At 41.5% G+C, this 26125-nt stretch overlaps 1 protein-coding gene across 4 annotated transcripts in view; it reads left to right on the top strand.

Annotated features, from left to right (window-relative positions):
- The window catches only part of nktr (natural killer cell triggering receptor), a 206075-nt gene extending 180169 nt beyond the window's left edge, over window positions 1-25906 (top strand). For 3 of the 4 annotated variants that reach the window (XM_060825193.1, XM_060825194.1, XM_060825196.1), the window contains 7 exons: window positions 2904-2991; window positions 4455-4603; window positions 5503-8499; window positions 13161-13253; window positions 21485-21544; window positions 23099-23173; window positions 25448-25906. In XM_060825193.1, coding sequence (XP_060681176.1) covers window positions 2904-2991; window positions 4455-4603; window positions 5503-8499; window positions 13161-13253; window positions 21485-21544; window positions 23099-23173; window positions 25448-25547 — 3562 coding nt within the window. In that variant the 3' untranslated portion in view covers window positions 25548-25906. The remainder of the gene's footprint in view (window positions 1-2903; window positions 2992-4454; window positions 4604-5502; window positions 8500-13160; window positions 13254-21484; window positions 21545-23098; window positions 23174-25447) is intronic. The other variant, XM_060825195.1, reaches the window with a different exon arrangement.
- Window positions 25907-26125: the final 219 nt, after the last annotated feature.

The raw sequence follows: 26125 nt of genomic DNA, 5'->3' as shown, positions 1-26125 counted from the left end.
GACTAGTGTTGGTAGTATATTTTTGACTGACAGATTTGATGGGCTGAAGGGCCTCTTCTGTTACTGTATGATTCTATGATGCAGAAGCTTGACAGGATTGATATTGTGAAGATATTACCACTAGTCAAAGAATCTCAAACAGAATAAAATTTCACTCCATTAAAACAGAGATGCAAAGGCATTTCTTCTCCCAGAGAGCAGTAAATGACTGGAATTCTCTACGCCAGATAGTTGCAGAGGCTGAATCGCAGAAAGTTTTAAAGAAGTAGGGCTTTAGAAATAGTGGGGAATTAGAGCAATGAGGAGCTGGCAAGAACAAAGAATTGAACCCTGGAGCAGATGAGTCATGATGTTGTTAAAAGGTGGAGCAGATTTGATGGGGTGCATGTCCTTCTTCAGCTCCATTTTCCTATGTTCTGAAATTAGGAACTGAGTAAAATAATTTGCCTTATGGCCAGTGTAGTATTGGAACCTAAGACAAAGATACATCGCCCATCTCTGCCATAGTAATATTCTGATTAGAAATGTGACTATACGTTATTAGTTCAGATGTTGTTATGATTGAACAAGTTAGACGCTGGAGTGAGACCTGGTTTAATGGACCGTTAAGTTTGTTTTTTCTTTTTTGTTTACTGTGGTGGTCAGTTAATGAGTGTATTCACAAGAGGTTGCCAATACACTTCTAACAAAATAACAAAGAGTTATTACATACAAAAGAAAAACATGAGCTCGGTTAAATGATACTAAAACAATTTGAAATTATCTGGCTACAATATCCTGAAGAATAATGGAACCAGCAATAATTGAACCCTTGAAACTTTAGTGAGGGGTCACCCATGTCTTAACACTAAAGCTCCTTGTTCATCTGGTATAATTATATACAGTTTCCTGATTGACAGCATTTTGTGCATTCATTCAATAAACAAATTGCTACCTCGCCTTCCTCATTACTAGATATGGGCTACTTAAATTCACACCTTCAACTGCCTTGTAGGGTGTCTTTGCTCTCTAATATCTTTATGGAATGACCTTTATAGAAGTTTATAAAATCATGAGGGGCATGGATAGGGTAAATAGACAAGATCTTTTCCCTGGGATGGGAGAGTCCAGAATTCATTCTTGATGAAGGGCTTATGCCCGAAACATCAAAGCCCCCCCACCCCAACGCCCCCCACCCCACCTCCTCAGATGCTGCTTGACCTGCTGCGCTTTTCCAGTGCCACATGTTTAGACCCACAACTAGAGGACACCAGTTTCAGGTGAGAGGGGAAAGATTTAAAAGGGCCCCAAGGAGCAAATGTTTCATGCAGAGGGGTGGTGCATGTAGTGAGCTATCAGAGGAAATGGTGGAGGTTGGTACAATTACAACATTTAAAAGGCATCCGGATAGGTATAGGAATAGAAAGGGTTTCGAGAGATATGGGCCAAACACAGGCAAACAGGACGAGCAACGTTTTTCTGAGCCTGACTGCTTGAACTGCTAATAGCATCTCCTCAGCTGTTCAGCACCACTTTAACAGGATTGGTTTTTCTCTGAATGAACCTGGCACCCTCTCTCAATTTCTCATCAAAATATTCCAAATGAAATAATTTCTTGGAAATGTTGTTGTTAGCTCCGCATAAAATGATTTTTTTCATCTAAAACCCAGGCCTTCACAAAAGTGGAAACTAAAATTCATTTTTTTCCCACTTAGCGCCTAAGTTCTCAAACAATAATAATACATTATGCACCTCATTGCATATGCCAATGAAATCTCTTATTTTCTTTTGTGTTTTGGTTAATATCTTTTGTCAACTGCTCTTGTACCATTTTCTAATTCATTTCTGATGGTTATGACTTCTCTGTCTTCATGATGATCTTTTTTGTGCATCAACTTGAGGGTAAAGAACTCTAGGCTGTCCATATTGGCCCCAAATATTCTCGAGTTTGGTGTGCAGAACAAAACTTCTTTTTCACTCAGTCTGAACAATGTACCTTAAGCTTTACACCTTCATCCACTTTATAGCATTACTGCAATATTGATCCATTCACACACTGGACATCCTGTGGCCAATTTAATGATAGTTCATTTCCCTGTAAAGATATAAGTTACATTTCCTGTTTTTCGAAGAAGATCAGTGCCTTCTCCAGTCTTCAGCCTACAAACCATATGCATTCAAACCACTAAGATCCCTGTTTAGCACCATTGCCATCATCTCACACCCCTGTCAACCAACGTGATCAACAGATTCATTTTTCATTTGTTGATTGTGCAACATTACTGTGTAAAAAATGACTTTCTCATGTTCTTGCTAATAGTAGTCATGATTTGGAGGTGCCAGTGTTGGACTGGGGTGGGCAAAGTTAAAAATCACACAACACCAGCTTAATGTCCAACAGGTTTATGTGGAAGCACTAACTGTCGGAGTGCTGCTCCTCACCTGACGAAGGAGCGGAGCTCTGAACACTAGTGCTTCCACATAAACCTGTTGGACTTTAACCTGGTGTTGAGTTTTAACTTTGTTCTTGCTAGAAGTGGCGAATACTTTAGCAGCAAGTGTCTAATTAAATGAGAAAAGCCTTGAGATTCCTGGACAGCTGCTAAATAATTGCATGGTGGTTCATTATTATTGAATACGTTGATCAAATCTGGGCAAAGAATTCAAGTAAAACTTCCTTCGAGAAACAAAGTGTATTCAAATATTTTTTGTGACACAAAATAGTTAAGAGTGAAGAAAATCTTTCTTTACCAGAGCTATAAACATTATCTTTATGCTTGTGAACCATTTTTTGAAAGGAAAAGAAGGTACCCATGTTTAAAATTGCATTTGTGAACTCTTTATATTTATGAATTGTGTGGATTTCCACAGTGTATTTTTTTTGTTATTTTAGTCAAATTTCAGCTATTTTTCCTCCCTTGCAGCAAAGTTCAGGAAGCACCCTCAACCCATAATGATCAGAAACCAGTGGTGTCAAAATCAGGCCGTAAAATTAAAGGCAGAGGCACGATGGTACGCATTTATTTCTCTCTGCCTGTGACTCTTTCAATCTCTGATGGTTAACTCCTTCAAAAATTGATGGTGCTTAGTATTTGGGCATTAGGTTCCACATCTAGGCTTATCTTTTAATGAAAACATTTTAGAGCTTATTTTGTGCTTGTACAAAAGAAGGCCCTTGACTTTTTAATTGACTTCAACATTGAAATTAATATCAATATTTTCCCCTTCACTCAAATTGCTGATCTTTACTGTACTTCAAATTATATTATGCTATTTTAACATACCTTGCCCATTGAGTAGGCAGACTCCTAGAGAGAAGCATGTACTATTATTCTTCATCCTTTTCAGAATATTTTGACTGGGATTGTTCGCACAAAGTCTGGTTTGGTGCTGGGCCACCTATGACTTGTATTCGATAGACTTACGTAGGTCTCATTAATAGGTGACTGACTGACTGTCCTTGTGTGGGAGGAAGGGGAAGGAGGAAACAGATTCTACTTTGACTTGACTTGCATTCAGGCTTATATGCCTAGTAATAGTGGATTGAGAATCTCCATGACAAGTTGCATCCTCGTTATTCCAATAACTGAACATGACAATTTCAAGATACTCGTGTTGAATTTGAACTAATCATTGCAGACACCCAGTAGAGTTGACCCGTCACTGCAAGTAGGCAACAGATCAGCTAATGCTAGGGAGCTTAGTGTCCTGATAAGCTGCAATATTTTAATCAGTTAAACTTAGGTACTGTCACCTTATCTCTAAATGTTGATTCTTCCAAATGTGTATGTAATTTCTGTTGACATAGATAACTGTGACAAATCCCTGTAGGGTGAAAGGGCAGTCTTTGCATCAGGTAGTTACTTAAGTAGAATGTTGATGTTCCTCTGTCAGTAATTTCTTAAATTGATGGGTGTGTTCCCCTGACCAATACCCCATTTCAAAAAAAGGAAGGCTTTCTGTAATGATCTGTGTGATGCACATTTGGATGCAACACCAGAGATCTGCCAGCACAATGCAGTGACACCCCTTGACCTACAGGTCAAGAATTCCTTGATCTTGAGCTTTTGCTGCATTTAGCTGTCATCAGCTGGCTTGGTAACACGGTATTTGTAGGTGGGTTTGATCTGGAGATAGGGAGAATCAATCAAAGTTCTTGCAGTAAACTGCCCTACTCTACAGAATAGAAAAAATTGCTATTTCTTAACTGGGTTTGAATAGTAAATTTAGCATGTATGAGTTGTGATAGTATTACCTGCAGGGTATGTGCTAGTTTGAAAGGAAGGAAAGTAGGAAATGTATGCTGCTAAACCTTTCTGTGTTTGCAATGTGGACCCATAGTGCATAATAGATCATGGGTACAGGAAATAAAGAGGAATGAGAAATTAAATTCTGAAGATCACAATTATCCTTTCAGATCAAAAGGTTGCAAAACAAATTTTTTTTCTGTATGTTTTTATTCCTCTCTGGGTTAGCGCTATCGAACGCCTTCAAAATCTAGATCACACTCAGAATCTGAACTGGATGAGGAAAGCAGTGAAACACCACCTCATTGGAAGGAAGAAATGCAGCGAGTTAGAACTTATCGTGCTGCCAGTTTGGAGAAATGGACTAAAGGAGACAAGTATGTGCCCTGTAGAGACTTGTAGCAGCTTTGTACATAATATAACATATTGAGTGTACTTGTGTTTCTGAGGAGCTAAACTTTGAAGCAGTATGCATCCGTCATGTTAATATACTACAGATATTTTGTCACCTATTTGTTGCATATTTTGCGTATATCCTTTTGTAATAAAGCTTCTGATTTGTAGCTTCAGTACTCTTTTACCTTCTAGATTCTTTGGGAAGCTGTCTAAGCAAAACACTAAGGAAATTGTGTAATATGGGAAATGAGCAGAAAAGTACCATTAAAACAGTGAATTAACCATGAACCTATTGGATAGTGGAGTATACTCGAAAAGCCAAATATCTGATCTTATTTCTTATGTTTCTTAAGTCACCATAGTCCCAGAGGGCCATAAGTCTGCTGTCTCATTAGAGAGAGATGACGGCTGGTGATTTAACCGGAGGGTCACCATATCCTCAGGTTAGAGAAGAGGTTGGCAAGAAGAGTCCTTCATGATAACCTGAGCCAGTGTGGGAATTGATGGTATGCCGCTGGCAATATTCTGCCTCGCAAACCAGCTGACCAGCCAACTGAGTCCTTAAACTATCAATATTAATTTTTAATTAAGTCGCAATATGCATAATGAAATCTGTTTCTGGCCTATTGACTCAATAAATAAATCTCACAAAGGGCATTCAATTGAAAATGTGGTTTTACAGGCAAAACAATGTACAGACTAGCGGCACATTTTAAATGTCAAATCTTATTAGGTTATCATTCGGTGGTACTTGTTTGGGAATGTTACTTTGCTGAGTGGAAAATGTTCTGTACTAAGAATTAAGTAATTAAAGTTGAAATCCTAGCTTTATAGGCTACTATTGTACAATCAATTCAGCTTTGTTTTCCTCAATCTGTAGGTTAAAGTCAGAGTCGCGTAAGTGGAGCGACAGATCAGCTTCTCCGTGGTCACGGTCTTGGTCACATGATGGCTATTACTCAGACGATCGCAACAGGCGGAAATCTAGCCACTATAAGAGGACTAAAAAGGAGCGGAGGAAAATCAAAGCAAAGAAAAAATCAAAGAAGCAGAAGCATTCGAGAAGACATAAAGTGCACAAACATAAAACGAAGGAGACCTCTATACCTCCAGAATCTTCACGTTCATTAAGCTGTAAGACAAAGTCTTCTTTCGAACATGAAAAGAAATCTCCATCATCAGCCTCTTCAAGACATTCATCAGAGAGTGCATGGTCTGAGTCTTCCACTCATCAATCATCTTCAGCCAGTACAGTTTCTCGCTCCTATTCAAGATCAAAGTCTCGGTCTCGATCCAAAGGAAGTTCCCGGTCCAGGTCAAGGTCCAGGACCAGGTCAAGATCCAGATCTAGGTCCAGGACCAGGTCTAGATCTAGATCTAGGTCCAGGTGTAGGTCTAGATCCAGGTCCAGATCTAGGTGTAGCTCAAGTTCTATATCATCAAGAAGTAGATCCACATCTAGATCTAGTTCAAAATCTAGACACGCCCAAAGGAGAAGTACCCAAATGCACTTCGAAAATCTCAACCAAACAAAACTTGACACTTCAAGAGTAGCTGCCAAGGAAAATGAGAAAAATGTGACACTCACTGCCCCAGTCGAAGCTGTTCCTGCAGTTCCTTTAAGTGAGAGCCCTCCACCATCAAGATGGAGGCCTGGCCAGAAGCCTTGGAAGCCTTCCTATGTTCGCATTCAGGAAGCCCAGGCAAAACTAAGTGAAACAACACCTACATTGAGCAGTAGAGATTCAAAATGTTCGAGGGATGATGACCTATCTCCATCTTTACGGAAACAACGCAGAAATTCAGACTCTAGACGGCATTATAACTCTGACCGCGAGAGCGATCGAAGTTCAACCTCAGACTATCGGAAGAGTTCACGGAGCAGAGGATTTAGTTCCCGGTCAAGGAGTCGGTCATATTCCAGGTCAAGGAGCCGGTCTAGTTCCAGGTCACGGTCACCAACTAAATCCCCTTATCATGAATCCTCTTACTCCAAGTCGTCCAGTCATTCATATGAGTCCCTAGAACTGTGTGTACCTAGCAGTGATGAGAAATTTGACAAAATTCAAAAGAAAAATCCTGTTTCTAATAAACGTGGTAAAGATCAGCAAGCAACCTCTACTGCCAACCATGCAAACAAAGACCGTGAAACTGGAAAGAAATATGAAAAGGAGCACAATTTATCGTCTTCGCACTGTTCCAGCGAGAGTGAGTCTCTTGAGTATGAGAGGGGAAAGGAAAAAGTTGAATCAAAGAAACGTAATGTGTCAAGCTCTCAGGCAGAATCGTTCAAAAAAAGCCACAGTAGCAAAAAGGCAGAGGGAAAATGTGAACGTTCCAGCAAAATTTCCATCAAGGAACATGCCACTGTGAAGTGTGGCTCATCCAGTGATAGGGTGCAACGACCAAAGAAGAAATCTTCACGAAACAAATCCTCTGAAAGGAAACCTGCCACAGCGTCCTACAACAAAGAGGGGGAACCTGTCAAGAAAGTTCACAAAAAGCCAAAATTGAAATCCGAGACGGAGTCTGAAACCGAACAGAGTAAAAGCAGCAAACTGCAATCTGGGACCACCTCAGAGGAGGGGGAGGTGGTACAGAAATATGATGGCGGCGGGACTGAGGGGAAGGTGTCAAACAGAAGAGTGAATTCAAGATCGGAGGTGTGCAACGCCAAGCCTTCTGGATCGTCCAACTCAGAAGGGAGCAGCAGACAGCCATCAGCCAGAAGGTCCTCTGTTGCCAGCATTTCTTCAGGTTCAGCAAGGGAAAATGAAAAGAGGCGAAAGAAGAAAGTGAAGCACAAACTTAAGAGTAAGAAAAAGTCAAAATCAAAGAGTACTAAATTCAAAAAGAAAAGTGAGAAGAAAAAAGTTAAAAAGGTTCCAAAAACGAAGGAGAAATTCCACTGGCAGCCGCCTCTGGAGTTTGGGGAAGAGGAGGAAGAAGAGACAAAAACTGATGGGCCTGGTATAAATGATGTTAAATCTAAAGTAAGGAACACGCTATCCGGTGTGGGAAGGCATGATGCGGGTAACACCATAACAAATTGTGCTGCTTCGATAAAAGGCAGCCATCCAGTCAAAGAGAATATAGAACTGCGTGAATCTCCAACAAGTGCCTCAGGATTCAAACAGGAAGTGGAATTGCCACCAAAACAGAGAAAAGGTGATTCAACAAAGGCTGAAACCTCAGCAGCAAAACCAGGAGCAGCGGAAAAAGCCAACCCTCAGAGCAAAAGTGTGAAGAGCACTACCCCAGACAAATGCACGTCTGCGTCAGCAACACGGAAAAACAGTGAGAAAGAAGCATCTGCTTCTGAAGCTGGATGTTCCAAAGGAGCGAAGAGTGCAGGAATCAAATCAGAAAGTGACAACTCAGCAGAGAAAGCTGGACAGAATAAAAAAGAGACAAGTGGCGCTGAGGTTGTCCAAGCATCCGATATCAATGGAAGTACAATGGAAAATAGCGTGAGGACAGAAAATGAGCTAACGGACAGTAACAAATGGAAACCTTTAAAAGTATTACCAAGTGTCCAATCAGCCAGCCCCTTAGTTAATCCAGAGGTTAAAGTAGAGGCTACTGAATCTGATGGCAAACCCCAAGGGCTAAAAATAGAAATTAAAAGCAAAAATAAAGTCAAACCAGGCTCTCTTTTTGATGAAGTTCGGCGGACAGCAAGGTTGAACCAAAGGCAGAGAAACCAAGAAACTTCGAGCGAAGAGGACTCGCCATCCAGAGATAGCAATAGTAGGTCTCGAAGTAGCTCACGTGGCCATTACAGATCCAGTTCAAGAGACAGAACACATTCCCGAACGAGATCACGGTCAACCAGTCGATCGAGGAGTCGATCAAGAAGTTATAGCTCTTCTTACAGGTATGTACAGTCTGTGCCCAAAGCTGGTCAAAGATTGTTGCTTCTTCAAATGTTTCTAGAACTTGCAGGAAACCAATTATTGCTTGTTAGTATGGAGGTTGAATGTTGCTGAAAAGAGGCACCTTATACCAAACCTTTATTCATTCAACAGGACAAGTGCAAAAATGCCAGATTTTAAATGATCAAATCACCCTTTTACGTGAAAACAACGGCACTCTTAGAATCCCAACAGTGTGGAAACAGGCCCTTCAGCCCCACAAGTCCACATCAACCCTCCGAAGAATAGCCCACCCAGACCCATTCTATATTTATTATCCTTTATTTACTTCTAACTATGCACCTAACCTACACATCCCTGAACACTATGGGTTTTTAACATGGCCACTTCACCTAACCTCACATCTTTGGACTGTGGGAGGAAACCGGAGCACCCAGCAGAAACCCATGCAGACACTGGGAGAATGTGCAAACTCCAGAAGTATAGTCGCCTGAGGTTGGAATCGAACTGAGTCCCTGGCACTGTGAAGTAGCAGTGCTAACCACCGATCCACATGTTAATTCTGATCTCTGTTTCCACTTTTCCGTGGGTGTAACACTTATTCTGCACTTTGTTCTACTACCATGATGTACTTTATCTGATATGATCTGCCTGTATAGCATATAAAACAGCATTTTTCACTGTACCTTTTCACATGTGACAGTAAATCAATCAATCAATCAAAAGGTGCTCGTGGATTGGCAGTCGACCCTAGGGCTAGGGCACCACAATGGAGAGAGCAAAGGAGAACTATCGACTCCCAAAGCTTCTGAGTAATTCAAGAAAGGCACAGAGCTTGTAACACATTCATACCACACAATCGAACAAGGTGATACATGAATTCTATTATTGGTGTAATGCTAGGTATAGAGCCCACACTTCCCAGCAACTACCTGAGCTACTCAAACAGCATGATCTTTAACAAAACAATATGCAGAGTGTAGATCAGCCCTTGCTTGTAACAATTGAAACAAAATGTCTTAAGGTTCAAAGTAATTCCATGATAAGACAACACTTCCCGAACAATCCTGTGTGCATAAATAACTACACGAGCAGCCAACTTAAAATAATCAGTCAAGGTCATAACATTGTATATTGCTTCAAGAAAATATAAGTGACCCTTCGGGATCTGTTCTCTGCAAACAAATGGAATGTGTTCAAGCACCTTCCGTCCACTCTCTGGTGTTCTCTACCACAAAGAAACACACAGGTGTCATAACTTTTTAAATCATTCGTGAGATGTGAGCATTGTTGGCAGTGTCAACATTTATCACCCATCTTTTTTGAGAAGATGTTGGTGAGCTGTTGTCTTGAATTGCCATAGTCCACTTGGTGTAGGTAGATGCACAATGTTTCAATCCTTTTTGAAACTCCAAGTTTAATACATCTTGCTAGGCTATTTCAGATGAAAATTAAGTATTATTTCCATTGCTGTGAATCTGAGCCACATGTTGACCTGTTAGATAAGGACAGCAGATTTCCGTCACTAAACGATATTAGTGAACTATATGTTCTTACAACAGTTGGCAGTTGTTTCAGGGACATCATAAGATTGTATTTCAAGATTTTTATACATTTCAAATTCCACCATCTGGTGGTACAAATGAAACCCATAATATCAGAACGTTGCCTGGATCTCCATATTGCTAAACCAGTCACTAGGCCATAGCTTCTCATGGTAAGTGGAGGGGGAAACTAAGATCTTTTGGAGAGTTGTGATAAATGTTTGTACTAATAGAAGTCTTTTGATCATCTTGCTCCCATTTTATTAAGCCTCTTCTTAATTCTGAGAACATTTTGTGAAAAGTTCTCCCATTCCAGTAAAAATAAATTGACTTCACTTATTGATTAACGCGAGTTCTTGTTTGCTGATACCTTTGCCTGACCCTACAAGTTGCTCAGTCACCGGATGTCTGCAGGAATCTGGCATTCGTCCATTGGCAAACAGCGGGAGGCAATGACCTATTGATATTATCACTGGAACTGTTAATCCAGCAGACACAAGTAATGTTCTGGGGACCAGAATTCAAATCCTGCCACGGCAGATGGTAAAATTTGAATTCAATAAAAATCTGGCATGAAGAGTCGAATGATGAACATGAAACTGTTGCTGATTCTCAGAAAACCCATCTGGTTCACCAATGTCCTTTAGAGGATGAAGCTGTCATCCTTACATGGTCTGGCCTACATGCGACTCCCAAGCTCCAGCAATGTGATCGACTCTGAACTGGTCAATTAGGAATGGTCAATAAATGATGGCTGAGCCAGTGACATCCATGTCCTGGGAGTGAATTATAAAAAAAATTCCAATCTGCTGACTTCATTTTCTAAATCTCCCTGCCATTAAACCTTGCTGAATACACCCATGTGAATACAGTGATTCCACACCATTGGATGGTAATTAGCTTCCCAAGGATGGATACTGTGCCCACAACTTGTTTGAGTACCTGCAGCACAACTATAAATTACTGAAACGAAATAAAAGATTAGAAACACATGGCAAATTAGCCAGCCTCCGTAAGATAAAGGGTTTAACATTTTGAATGGTGACCTTCATGTCGCCTTGTTTACATCTTGACACCTCTTACCTTCAGTTTACGTTTGATAATGCTGATTGATCTGTTATGTATTTCTAGCGTGTTCACTGACTCTTTATCTCTTTAATAAATCAAACGTTAGCCTTCCCAACTGCTCATTAGTTCTGATGAAATTTCATTGGCCCAAAAGATTAACTCTTTTTCTAGCTCCATGGATGCTTCCAGACGTGCTGAGTATTTCCAGCATTGGCTGTTTGATGTATGTTATTCACCTCGATAGTTCTTTGTGGAAGTTGGTTCCACACTTTATATGGTTTGACCATCTTGTATTTAACGCCATCTAATTATAGACTCCCTGCAAATGGAAACATTTTCTTTATCTCTGTGCTGTCAAATCTTTAATTCTGTTAAAGAAGTTGTTAGCATTTACTTTTTTAGCTCCAGCCAATTCAGCCTTTCCTGGTAAGTTGTCGTCAAGTTTTGTTCTCTGTTCTGAACTCATTGAGTAAACCTATTTCTTTTTGTATTGTCACCAATCTATTGTCTATTGTCAGAAAGTTGTCGGGGCCAATGGTTATGACCACTGCCCTCAGCTGTTACTTAATAACATCTGGAATGATTCAAATTGGCAGAAGACTAGCAATTGTGATAGTGGTAATTGTGATAATTCAGAAGGCAGCTAAGATGAATTGTTCACTCGCATTCGGTTTCCGCTATAAGTGTTAGTGTTTCAACCTTATGGCACATCTGCAGAGCTTCACACTGGTTAGTTTGTTTTGCGATTGTTCTCCCTACCTGTCACATGCTGCTTATGCTGCTTGGAACATAGAATTAGGCCTCAAGGTTTGTGCGAAGATTTGTAGCTCGGGTGCTCGTTGTGGTTCTGTTCGCCGAGCCGGAAGTTTTTGTTGCAAACGTTTCGTCCCCTGGCTAGGCGACATCATCAGTGCTTTGGAGCCTCCTGCGAAGCGCTTCTTTGATGTTTCTTCCGGTATTTATAGTGGTCTGTCCTTGCCGCTTCCGGTTGTCAGTTTCAGCTGTCCGCTGTAGTGGTTGGTATATTGGGTCCAGGTCGATGTGTTTGTTGATGGAGTTTGTGGATGAATGCCATGCCTCTAGGAATTCCCTGGCTGTTCTCTGTCTGGCTTGCCCTATGATAGTAGTGTTGTCCCAGTCGAATTCATGTTGCTTGTTGTCTGTGTATGTGGCTACTAAGGATAGCTGGTCGTGTCGTTTCGTGGCTAGTTGATGTTCATGTATGCGGATTGTTAGCTGTCTTCCTGTTTGTCCTATATAGTATTTTGTGCAGTCCTTGCATGGTACTTTGTACACTACATTAGTTTTGCTCATGTTGGGTATCGGGTCCTTCGTTCTAGTGAGTTGTTGTCTGAGCGTGGCTGTTGGTTTATGTGCTGTTATGAGTCCTAAGAGTCGCAGTAGTCTGGCTGTCAGTTCTGAAACGCTGCTGATGTAGGGTAGTGTGGCTAGTCCTTTTGGTTGTGGCATGTCCTCGTTCCGTGGTCTTTCTCTTAGGCATCTGTTGATGAAGTTGCGCGGGTATCCGTTTTTGGCGAATACCTTGTATAGGTGTTCCTCTTCCTCTTTTTGCAGTTCTGGTGTGCTGCAGTGTGTTGTGGCCCTTTTGAATAGTGTCCTGATGCAGCTTTGTTTGTGTGTGTTGGGGTAGTTACTTTCATAGTTTAAGACTTGGTCTGTGTGTGTTGCTTTAACCTGGGACTAAATGTTGGCCTGTTGTCCATTGCTGTTGGTCTGGAGTCACATTAAGCCAGACCAGATGAAAATAACAAGTTTTTTGCTGTGAAGTTCAGTAACGAACCAGATAAATTTTCACAACAATTGACAATGGTTTCATAGTTGCCCTTTTTTTTAATTGAATTCTAATTTCTTAGGTTGTGTAGCCCATCACAGCTGACTATGTGTCCAGAGTATTAGCCTGTGTCTCTTGAATACTAACATTACCACTGTGTCGTCACCTCCCTAAATATCGTGGGAAAATTATAAAACCCAAAGTGGCTGAAAATGTTTCTTCTTTGAAGCCATCCATGCTGCAATGTGATTAATTTCAGGTCCCGCAGTTACAGCAGAAGTCGAAGTCGACGTAGGCACAGCAGAGGTCACTCAAGTCACAGCAGCTCTTATAGAAGCTACAGAAGCCACAGGTAACTTCACTTGAAATGGCTATTATTAATATGGTTGAGTTTTAATTTACCCACTGTCATAAATACAGTGGTGCACTTGACAAATGAATGTGATTTGCAAGTATTATTTTAAATGCCTGTATTTTGAGTGTAAATCCTGAAAGAATCATTCTAAATCTATACAATGACCTAGTCAGACTAAAACTGGCAAGCTGTACCTGATGATCTTGGATTACAAAGGCCAGGGAGGAAATTATGCTCTGGTTATGGGGAGCCAAGTCAGACCCTACCATCCAGGGCACTGCAGTTCAATGCAGATTCACCAAAACGTCACCATGGCTTAGAGAATACATAAATTTGGCTTGAATTACTTCAGGTGTCAAAGATTGTTGTGTTCTCTGATTGAAGTGTTCAGAATGTTAAAAGGATTAATTGGGACAGATTCCTCTCTTGGAGGAATCAGGAATGGAAGGGCTGTTAGAGCCAGGGCATTAAGGAGGAATGTTAGAACGTACTTTTTTCCACATGCAAAGGGTAGTAAAAAATCTAGAATCTCCCTCATGAAAGGTCTTGGATGCTGAAACAATTGAAGTCTTCAAAACTGGAGTGTGTTGAATTTGTGTTCGGTAAGAGTATACAGAACTCTGATGGGTAAAAGGAGTTTAGGTTATTGAACAGCCCTGATCCACGTGAATGCTTCAATTAATCTGAGGTTCAAGTGATATAATCCAATTAGGCCTGTGACATTACTTTCAGATGCCCCTAGTCAGGAGTATAGTAATACACAGCTGCAACATAGTGAAGAAGTAGGATCCCTAATGGTCTTGCGGTTAAAGTTTACAACAGATGCCAATGTATGTCTCTATTCAAAAGGATCAATGGCGAGAAAATGTTGTCAGTAAATGAGGTTGAGGACACATCGGACTCATTTAAGAAGGAACTTGATGCTGTACTGGGAGGACTGGTAGTGCCTAAGGGTGAGATTGGTCGCCAAAACCTGAGATGAGGAGAAATTTCTTCACTCAGAATCATGAATATTTATAATTCGCAGCCATATCAACCTGTTGTGGCTCAGTGGTTAGCATTACTAGGCAAAAGTGAGGACTGCAGATGGTGGAGATCAGAGTCTAGATTAGAGTGGTGCTGGAAAAGCACAGCAGGCCAGGCAGCATCCGAGGAGCAGGAAAATTAACGTTTTGAGCAAAAGCCCTTCATCAGGAATGAAGGCAGGGAGTATCTGGGGTGGAGCAATAATTTGGAGGGGGGTTGGGCTGTGGTGAAAGTCGGCAAGAGTTAAATAGGTGGACGAAGATGAAGATGGGGATGAAGGTGATAGGTCAGAGAGACGAGCACAGAGGAAGCGGATGTGGCTGCGGTAGCGAGTCTGTTTCAGGACATGGTTGAAGAGCTTCAGGGCTGAGAGATGACCTGGGGTTCCAGTGAGAGAGAGATACTCACTGAAAACCTTGAGGAGAGCGAAGGAGAACTTCAAGGTAGGCATCCTTGCAAGAAGATTCGCAGTAAGGTTAAAATCAACTAGGTAAAAGTGAGGACTGCAGATGCCGGAGATCAGAGTCTAGATTAGACTGGTGCTGGAAAAGCACAGCAGGTCAGGCAGCATCCGAGCAGCAGGAGCAGGTTAGCATTGCTGCCTTACAGTGCCAGGGACCCGGGTTCAATTCACCCTCGGGCGACTTTCTGTGTGGAGTTTGCACATCCTCCCAGTGTCTGCGTGGGTTTCCTCCCACAATCCAAAGGAGTGCAGGTTAGGTGGACTGGCCATGCTAAGTTGCCCTGTGGTGTCCTTGGATGTGCCAGCTAGGTGTATTAGCCACAGGAAATGTAGGGTCAAGAGGATAAGGCAGAGGACTGGGTTTAGGTGGGATGCTATTCAGAGGGTTGGTGCTGACTCGGTGGGCCGAATGGCCTCTTTCTGCAATGTACAGAACCTATGATTTGTTCTTTGATCAATGATAGATATTTGGATATTAAAGGAATCAAGTGTGGGTAGTACAGGTAAAAACAGTTGAGTTAGGAGATCAGCCATGTTCTTATTAAATGATGGTACAGGCTTGGGGCTAATTGGTCTTCTACTACTATTTCTTATATTCTCAAAAGACTTCCTTCATTGAACATGAGGTAACAATTACAATGTTTAAAAGACATTTGGATAGACACATGAATAGGAAAGGTTTGGGGGAGAGGGTCCAGGAGCAGTTCGGTTTGGGGTTATGTTCAGCATGGACTGGTTAGACCAGAGGGCCTGTTTCCGTGCTGTATGACTGTATGATTCTTTGTCCACAGGTCAAGTGGAAGGAAGGAATAATAGATTTATAATGGCAGCCTTTCCTCTTGTAGTTTAATCTGCACTGTGAACTGTGGAGCCAGAATATCAGCTGACTGTAGTACACTGTAGGAAAATGGGACTTGATATAATTATACTTCAGTACTGCCCTGATTCTACCCCATCTCCATTCATTTCTGGATATCACACTGCAGCATGGATATATTGGACTCTGAGACATGGGCTACTGAGTTAAATTATGAGCCCCGTTATTTCAACAATCTGACCCCTACAAAATCACTGCCAAATCACCATTCATTTTTGTGAACTTATGTTTATTAAAAGAAGCTGCTTTATTTTTCTCCATAACTAATTGATGTTTTTAGCTGGATAACAGTTTCATTTAGTAATGGCATTTAAGCACCACTTTGATAGCTCAAATATATGAAACAATAAACAGCATTCTGTGATTAAACGCCTCCACGTCTGAGGGTTCATAACATGTAAGTCTCCACTTCATGAAGTGTGGATGAGGTCTGAAATTAACAATCAAGATGAGACTCCTTTCCCATATCCAGATTTTAATTGGCAGTGACCTATACACAAAAAAAGACATGAAGTTTCATTTTAAATGTTTCCCTTCTCTTCCTGACATGCTAACTCTGGAATGGGATGCAGTTCAAGAGGTGTGACTCGTTCTTTGATGCGCTTCAGTCTTCATGTGCAAGTTTTGACATTGTTTTAAGAATCAATGTTGGATCTCAGAGGGCTACTCAACCATTCCTGTCTTTTCATAGTATCTGCTTTTCAGCATATACCCCTGATAGCGAAGGGTTTTGGTTGACATTGGCCTGTTCCTCCTTTCCTATATCCAAAAATGTTGAGATCACATGTAGCAATTGCCTCTTGCTGCCAAGATTGAGATCAGCTCACTTAATATATCCCAGAAATCAAAAGATTGTTAAAGTTTATAGTATTCTTTTAATAACCATGATATTAAGCAGGCATCTGGTTATTAGTTATCATCTTGCTTCAGCGTTATTAGATATTTATAAAGTGCTGTGCACACATTTCCCTCTTGGATTGCTGACTGCTATTTATTCATTACTTCCATTATTTTAAAAAAGCTGCCATCAAATGCAAAGCATAGAAATGGTTTGCAATTGTCCCTTCGGAGCTGACTCCATTTAATAATACTGTTTGTTCAGTTAAGGGTTTGTACTAGACATTCTTTGCCCTTATATTGGATCCTCGTCACGTACAGTCACTTTTGGGACAGAGAGGAAATTTGCATCAATATGTAAAATTGGTTATAGTTCTGCTATTTTCAGAAAGTTGAGAGATGCTTTTAATAAGCTTCTTTCAACATCAAAAATAAACAAGTCACTGCCTACGACCTCTGGGCATCTGTCTACATTGTGCAATTTCACACTGTACTCACTGATTCCATTCCTTGAATATATGTAGAATGAAAATATTAACCCTTCTGTGCTATATAGTTTATGCTTTGATTTTCTCCAGTGTACTTGATTACTGCAACACAGTAGAATGTGACTCCAGAAATGTTTACCCCTGTATTTTGCCTTAGTTTTCTGTTCTTTATATGGCTTGACAGCCACCAAATCAGTTGTTAAGTAAAAGTGGTCTTCATTTGATGCAGAAAATTTCCTGCCCATTCAGAAATTTCTGGCATGTGCAGCATTTTGATTTATTCAGTAAGAGTTGAACATGTGCAGCATATTTTGTAATCTCAGTGTCCACAGTACTTCATAGCTCATTACTTTTGAGGTCTAGTCACTGTTTTAATGTCAGAAGTAAAGCAGCCAATTTGCTCATGGTAAAATTTCACTCGCTACAATGCATCAATGACCAGATAGTGTTTTTTTTAAAATGTGCTGTTGGTTAAAGGATAAATATTGGCTAGGACATAAGAATTAGGAGCAGGAGTAGGCCATCTGGCATTTCGATGCTGCTCCGCCATTCAATAAGATCATGGCCCCAGCTCTACTTACCTGCCCTCTCACCTTCATCCTCAAAAAAAAAATTACCTTAGGATCCCTGGGAGAAATCTGCTGTTTTTTATTAAAACAGGATTATGGGAACATTTAGAACTACCTGAGAGAGCAGTTGGGGAGTTTGGTTTAACATCCCATCAAAAGACGCCAATGGTGCAGCTTGCCTTCATCACTGCATTGGAGTTTCAGCCTAAACTTTGTATTCAGGTTTCAGGAGTGAGTCTTGTACTTGAAGTTTGAACTTGAGGATGAGAGTGCCACCACAGGCAATTTATATATCTACTCCAAGGCCCCAAAGAACCATTTCAAGTCCAGTAGAGATTCACATGCATTTCCTCCAACCTGATTTATCACATCCGTTGCTCCCAATGTGGTCTCCTTTACATCAGAGAGATCAAAAGCACAAACTCAGGAACCAGTTCAGGGAACACGTATGGTCTGTACCACTCCAGTCAACCCCACCTTCCAGTTGCCAGCCATTTTAACTCCCCCGATGACATGGCCATCCTTGGCCTCTCCCAACACAGGGCCACATGCAAACTGGAAGAAGAATACCTCATCTTCCACCTTGGGAGCCTACAACTACACGGCCTTAACATAAAATTCACCAGCTTCCAAATCTCCCAATCTCCCATAAAACCCCGGGCTCAGCCTTCCCTCTCCACCCCACCCCCTTAACCTGACATTACCTATCTATTTTCCTTCCCATCTATCCACTCCACAATCATTCCCACTGACCAATTACAGCCACCACCTGCCTGCATCCACCTATCACCATCCCACCCACCTTTTCTCCCCAGCTCTACCCCCTCCCTCTCTTTATTTCGCAGCCCCCTTCTGCTCTGATGCTGCTCGACTAGCTGTGCTTTTTCCAGCTCCACTCTGACTCTCCAACATCTGAAGTCTTCACTTTCCCCTATACTTGATATGTTTCACAACTACAGCTGGATTTTTATCCTTCCATCACTAACAGGAATGATCACAGTTTCCTGAAAATTTTTTTTTTTAAGTTTCCTCAATTCAACAATTCTTTCTCATTCTGTCTAGTTTAGACATTTCAATTCCAATTCTAGCTAGGTGCATTGGAGGGAGAATGTGTGACAGCCTTGGAGGAAGAGGCAAATTTGGGGAGTCAGGGATTATGTAGAGGTTTTCCTGGCTTCGAAGCAGATGCACTGCCTTCCAGTAGGGTGGAATGAGGCTGCAATCAGGTATCAGTGGATTTTGGTATAAGCAATTCTGGTATTCTGACCACAGTTGGGGAATGGTGATTTCTGGCAGGAGGGCTCTGAGGCTTCCTCCTCGGTGATGGTAAGCAGTCACGCTCCTCATGGCCCAGACGGAAACCTAAAGTTACCAAACTTACCTGCTAGAATATCTCCTGGCCTTACTATCCAGGTAGCCTGATGGAAGGTCATCAACCTCTTCATTTCTCAGGTTGTATCCCTTTCTGAGACAGACTAGGACCAGAGGGCACAGCCTCAGAATTAGGGGGTTGCCCATTTAAGACCGAGATGAAGAGGAATTTCTTCTCTGAGGTAGTGGAGCTATGAATTCCTTTTTCATGGAGAGTTGTCAAGGATAGATCGTTAAGCATATTCAATGCTGTCATTGATTTTTAATCAATGAAAGGAATGTTGACCCACAATGCCATTAGGGAAGGAATTCGAGGATTTTGACCCAGTGACAGTGAAGGAACTGTGTTATATTTCCAAGTCAGGATGGTGAGAGGCTTGGAGGGGAGCTTGAAGTTAGAGGTGGTCCCATGTATCTGCTGTCCTTGTCCTTCTCGGTAGAAGTTGTTGTGAGTTTGAAAAGTGCTCTCTGAGGACCTTTGATGAATTTCTCTAGTGTATCTTGTAGATGCTAAACATTGCTGCTACAGAGCATCAGTATTGGAGGGACTGGATGCTTCTGGATGTGGTGCCAATTAAGCAGGCTGCTTTACCCTGGGTGGTGTCAAGCTGCTTGAGTGTTGTTGGAGCTGCACAAATCACCATGGAAACAGTCACTGAATGAAACCATAAATCTTACATTAAGGCATATCATATATATGTTATTGTTAACGAAGGCATTCATACCAACATGCACCAAAACAAATGTCATTTACAAAATACCCTGCAGGGCTGCAACAAGCACTCAATCAGACAGACAGGCAAGAAACTAGCCACTAGGATACAGGAGTACCAACTAGCCACCAAAACACATGACCAGCTACCACTAGTATTCTTGCGCACAGACAAAGAAGGACAGCACTTCGACTGGGACAGCAATTCCATCCTAGGACATATTAAACAGAGACATGTATGGGAATTCCTAGAGGCCTGGCATTCAAACCGGAACTCCATCAATAAACACATTGATTTGGACCCCATTTACCAACCTCTGAGAAAAAGAATCGGAAATGAGATCACCCACCTTAACCGATCAAGACACGTAAATAGAAAGCGGGACAGAACACCAGCGCTTCAATGGAAGCTCACTGATGATGTTACCCAGCAAGGCAATGAAATGTCTGCAAACAAACCTACCAGCTCAGTGAGCAAACTTACAACCTGACTAGGAAGGGTTTAGAGCAAATCAGGCAAAATGTTGGCAAAGGGACTAGGTAAGTTTAGGATATCTGGTCAGCATGGATGAGTTGGACTGAAGGGTCTGTTTACATGTTGCATGTCTACCTCACGATGGCTAATTAAATATATGTGCGTCATTTTTTTTTACATGACAGCAGTTGCAATGATTAACTATTTAACTTTTCTAACGTTGACTTGCTTTCTTCCATTTCTGGTTGCATTAAATCTCACTTGTTTATAACATAACTAATCTCAATCTCTGATGTGTTTTCATCATGTTCCCCTTCCTCTATTTTACTCCAATACCCTCTATGTTCAGTCTTCACAGTCATGAATGCAGGCCTTAAACCATCACCATACAAGCAGCATCACTTTCACTACCAATACTAGGCATTGGGGAAGTGATCTGTCTGGAAGCCCAGACCCTTATTCCACAATCTGACCGGAGTAAAACCAGGATGGTCAGTCAGGTTTGTTCTGTGGTGACTCAATGGTCATTGCATGTTGCCCTCTGCCATAAAGCCAAGAAAATTCCAGGTTCAATCCTGGTTTATGATCTGAATCAGGTGGTTTTAGACAGGGCTACCCTAGAGATGCTGTTATCTGTGTGTCTGCCCCGAGCCAACACTGCTTCCTACTCCCTTAATTCCTTTCTGGAGAATGTAGTAATGGAACTTGAGTTGCAGGCAGGACCAGATGCAGGTGTGATGGACTCTGTATTCAAATAACTGGTCACCTCAGCACTTGGACATCAGTAGAGTTGTGTCCTAGCAGTATTGTGTCTTCAGGAGGGAATGAAGGGAGAATTGGACAGGTAGAGCTGAATATAGTGCTAAAACACAGTCGAATATTCATTTCTGTGAATAGGCTAAAGAAAAGGTAAAGTAGCATTCCTCCTTGTGATATTTGTAAGCTATAAATGTGCGCCAACCATTACAATTTCCTCTGTAGGTACAGTAAGGTAAGTGATAGCTTGATAGCCCTGTGCCGTAATTCACATGATGAAGTTGGAGCTTGCAATTCCTACAGAAGGATGCTCTATTCTGAGCCTGTCCTTCCAGGCAGACAATGAGTGGAGCTTTAAACAGTGCAGTGGGGCAGACAGTGGTTACCACCTGTGACTGACCAACCATTATTAACAACATGCCTCCAATCGTTCTTTATACATCCCTGATTGCCAACTGTATGAGAGAAAGTCATCTCCGGCCGTTCACTTTTCCTCAGCAGTTACTGAACAACTAGAGAGAGAGAGAAAAATTCTCTTTGTTATTATCTGGTTGTGTAGTGCAATATTAATTTGGGTGAGGATGTGAAGCAGCTTTTGTGATTATTTGTTTCGTGCATGATAGCTTATTTGTCTATCTTGTTTTCTTCAAACAGTAGAACCTATAGTCGAAGTCGTTCTAGAAGCTTGTCATCTAGACGTCACCGGAGGTCTAGGTATGTATTCAGTGTAAGGGACTGCTGTGTACACAGGTCACAAAGAACACATCATCCGTGTACATGCTTGGTTTGTTTTTGAGTCAATACTGTGCAGGAGAAGCATTTTGTTCTGTTTGCTTGGTAAGAGGGTTTCTGCATTCCTCCACTTTTAATAACAAAGTTTAATGTTCAAGGCATTTATTATTAATTCATGGAATGTGTGCAACATTTATTACCCATCCCCCACTGAGAGTCACAAACACTGCTGTGAATCTGAAGTCACATGTAAACCAGATAAGGACACCAGTTTCCTTCCCAAAAGGACATTAGTGGTGTGTTTTTCCTGGCACTAGCAGTCAGCAATGGTCATGATTAGCCTCTTTATTCCAGACTTTTATTGAATTCACATTCCACCGTCTGCCATGATAGGTTTCGAATCCAGGTCCCCAGGACATTATTGTGTTTTTGGTTTAATAGTCGAGCGATAATGCCACTGGTTCATCACCTCCCCTTAATGTCAACAGAGTTCCCTATCTAAGTGGATACTCCAGTTCCCTCAGTTAGAATAAATTTTGGAAGCATTTTTGCTAGAAATACAAGGCTGTGTTCAGTTCAGTAAGAGACAAGAACCTCGTTGTCTTTGCAAGAGAGCCTCCTAATGCAATAAAAGGCCAAATGTCAAGCATCAGAGTTAATGAGGAAGTGCATTTGTTAGAAAACTTTTGAAGCCCCACCCTCACTCTCTGAGTAGATCTCAGCAACTGAAAGTGAAGCAAGGGACAGAGGCGTTTGATCTCGGATGTTAGTGTGCACAGCAAACTGGAGCCCTGCAGAGTTCTGAGAGCCATAAGGAGGTGGGTACGTTGTTGTCAAGGCTCAGTTCCATGCTTCCAGTTAATGATGGAAAGGCAGCGTTATCAAAGATCTGCCAGTACAATGTGAGGTATACAGCCTGAGAGACACGATGTGTTTGAGTGTTTAGCACTCAGCAACATGATTCCAGTCAGGTTTCTTTTCACCTTCTATTAAATTGGCTTTCTTTCACTAACAGCCACTTAAACCTCTGAATATCAGTGTGGATTGGGAGACACGTTAATATTATAATTCCACAAATAAGTTTTACCAGAAAAGCTGCAGCCCACTCACCACCTGTGAGTAAGACACAGGCTAGGACAGTGTCATGTGAGATGCACAATGTGTGGTGGTTCAGGATGATGGTTCCAGAGTTTTGTATCTCTCATGAACTGTTGGATGAGCTTAGAGTGCTTGTTTAAAGGTTGTAAGTGTGTGCTTTCTTTTTGTGATCTGTAATGAAATAAACTTCAGTTACTGTGGCTGTAACTGAATGCATTGTTGCAGTCTCTGCAGCGGAGAGAGCTCCATTAAACTGTCTGCTCTAAGTACAGCTGGTAGTGAGAATGTATTACTGGCTGAAGCTCCTATGTCATGATTGATAGCCTCATCTGAATTTTTTTCTTCATTAACTGTGTAATGTAATGTTTCCCCACACTTAAGGACAAATGCATGAGACTAATAGCAGCGATTATCTCTCTCTCCCTCGCTCGATTTCAGGTCTGATTCATACGATAGCTACGACAGTAGGAGCAGAAGTCGGAGCCGTAGCTATCACAAATCCCGAAGGTCCAGGTAAGAGACTGCTTTTCCTTCCGATTTAATTCTCTGACTGACTTCTCTGACTCCCGAGGAAGCCTCAAGAAGCTGGGACTCTTTTCTTTTAATTATCTAGAACAAAGCAGGCTGGGAGTTGACCTAGGTAGATGTATTATTAATTTTGGGAGAAATCTCTTCATCCAGAGAGTGGGACAAGTGTGGAAATCACGAACACAAGTAGAGTTTGAGGTGAATAATATAGATGTTTCTAAAGGCAAACTAGATAAGTATGTGAGGGAAAGAGAAATAGAAGAATGTTGTAGGATTAGTATTGAGTGGCTGATAATACAGGACGTTAACATCTGTATGGGATGGTTAGGCCCAGCTTTAATTTGAGAAGTCTGACGTGTAAGAGAGATCATATGGATTAGAAAGAAAGGCAGTAATGTTCTCTGGTAACATACCTTTCAGAGCTTACTGAAGTTGAATTTATAACAAACAATCTTGTCAAATTTTCAAGTTTGAAGTTTGATGGGTTCATAGTGATTTTGCAGGTTGGATACAAAATTGGCTTAGTCATAGACAACAGAGGGTAATTATGGAGGATGTTTTTCTGACTGGAGGTCTGTGGCCAGGAGTGGGGGTGTTCCTCAAGAATTAATGCTGGGTCATCATTGTAATATATATATATATATAGATAATTTGTATGAAAATGTAGTGATCTGATTTGTAGGTTTGCAGGCAACACAAAGGCAACACTAGGGGACATAGCTTTAAATTAAGGGGTGGTAGGTATAGGACAGATGTTAGGGGTAGATTCTTCACACAGCGGGTTGTGAGTTCATGGAATGCCCTGCCCGTATCAGTGGTGAACTCTCCTTCTTTATGGTCATTTAAGCGGGCATTGGATAGGCATTTGGAAGTTATTGGGCTAGTATAGGTTAGGTAGGATTCGGTCGGCGCAACATCGAGGGCCGAAGGGCCTGTACTGCGCTGTATCCTTCTATGTTCTAAAGGTTGGTAGTTGTGGATAGTGAGGAAGATTTTCAAAGGATAGAGCAGGACATAGATCAGTTGGAAAGTTGAGCAGAGAAATAACAGATGGAGTTTAATCTGGACAAGTGAGACATTTAACACAAAAGGAAAGTGTACAGTAGATGGCAGGACCTTTAGAAGCATTGATACACAGAGGGATCTTGGGGAGCATGTCCATACCTTCCTGAAAGTGGCAACTCATGTGAATAAGGTGGTAATGTAGAAATATGGTATGCTTCATCAGATAGGGCTTTCGGTATAAAAGTTAGTGCATCATATTGCAGCTATATAAACCGCTTGTCATGCCACATTAGGAGTATTGTGTGCAGTTCTGGATGAGATACTATAGGAAGCATGTGGAGATCTGGAGAGGGTTCAAAGGAGGTTTACCAGGATGTTGCCTGGATTGGAGTGTATTAGCTATAAGGAGAGGTTGGACAAACTTGGATTGTTTTCACTAGAGTGTCAAAGACTGAGGGGCAACTTAATAGAAGTATATAAAATTAAGAGAGGCATGGACAGGGTGGATAGTTGAAGTCTTCTTCCAGGGAGGAAATGTCAAATACTAGGGAGCGTAGGTTTAAGGTGAGAGGGAGAGTAATCCAGAGGCCCAATCTCACATCCTGGAACATGGGTGCAGATCCCACCATGACTACTGGTGAAATTCAGATTCAAATAAAACCTGTAACAAAAAGAGTCTCTAATAACCACACTGTTAATTGTCATAAAAACTCACTCTTTTCCCCACACCACCTGTGGCTGTGTTTGTGGTGACTCAGTGAGAAAGATACAATTGGTGTAAGAACTCTATTCAATATCTCCACTACAAGGAAAACACCCAGATAACCAGTGAACCATTAATAAGCCAGATTGGCCTATTATTTAAATGATGAAAAATTGCAGCATGCTGCTGTGCAAAGGGACCTGGCTGTCCTTGTGCGTAAATCACAACATGTTGGTTTGCAGATGCAGCAGGCCCACTATTGCCTTCTATGGAAGGAAATCTGTCATCTTTAGTTGGTCTGGCCTACATGTGCCACATATACTAGTTTACTGCCCTCTGCAAAGGCCTAGAGAGCGATTCAGTTCAGGAGCAATTAAGAATGGACAACAAATGCTGGTCTCCTGTCCAAGAACAAAGAAAAAATAATTGCCCTGTCCTCCTTCACTTCAACAGCCCTGACCGTAATGCAGTCTTCACGTGAACAGTGTTATATTCCTTCCTTTAAGCTGAAAGATTGTGTAATGTTCATTTGTTCCCCTTGAATCGATTAGAAGCTGGGACAGAAGCTACAGGTCATACCGATCATACAGCAGGAGTGATCGGAGTTACTCTCGCCATCGGAGCCACAGCGAGAGCAGCAGGTACAGCTGACGGACACAGCGCTGCCCGGGTCTCCCTCATTCTTGCAGAATGCCTGCCCTCTTTCCCTGCACAGATTCAGAACTATTTATTGGTGACTGATGCATTCGAGCCGTTACTTTAAGCATTGGGGACAAAGACTGCAATGAAGCAACTATGTGCACGGGTATCACAGCAGTTAGTGAGTGGGAGGGAGGGTTTGTTTTGAGTTTTCTGTTTTTCTCTTTTTTTTTTGCAAACGAAATGTATTAAACTCTTAGCAGTTCTTGCTGAGGGGAAATGTATTTGTATCTGCAGTTTTGTATGTAAGCAATAATATTTACCTTTAATATGTACTGTACTTAACTGCATTATTCTGTCATAGTTTAAAGTGGAAGGAAAATAAATTTTCATACATTCTACCTGGTCTTGGTTCATTTTTGTTGTCTTCCTTGTCTAAAAGATTCATTTCGAATAGTTAATATGTATATTTGAAAAGAATGTGTTGAAATGATTGAAGTATATGCAGGTAATAATTGCTGTGCCTGTTATCTTTTAAGATTAGATTAGATTACTTAGTGTGGAAACAGGCCCAACAAGTCCACACCGAC

This window comes from Hemiscyllium ocellatum, chromosome 5 (genome assembly GCF_020745735.1).
Source record: "Hemiscyllium ocellatum isolate sHemOce1 chromosome 5, sHemOce1.pat.X.cur, whole genome shotgun sequence".
Taxonomy (NCBI): domain Eukaryota; kingdom Metazoa; phylum Chordata; class Chondrichthyes; order Orectolobiformes; family Hemiscylliidae; genus Hemiscyllium; species Hemiscyllium ocellatum.
The sequence above is the reverse complement of the archived record's forward strand: the minus strand, read 5'-3'. Positions and strand labels throughout refer to the sequence as shown.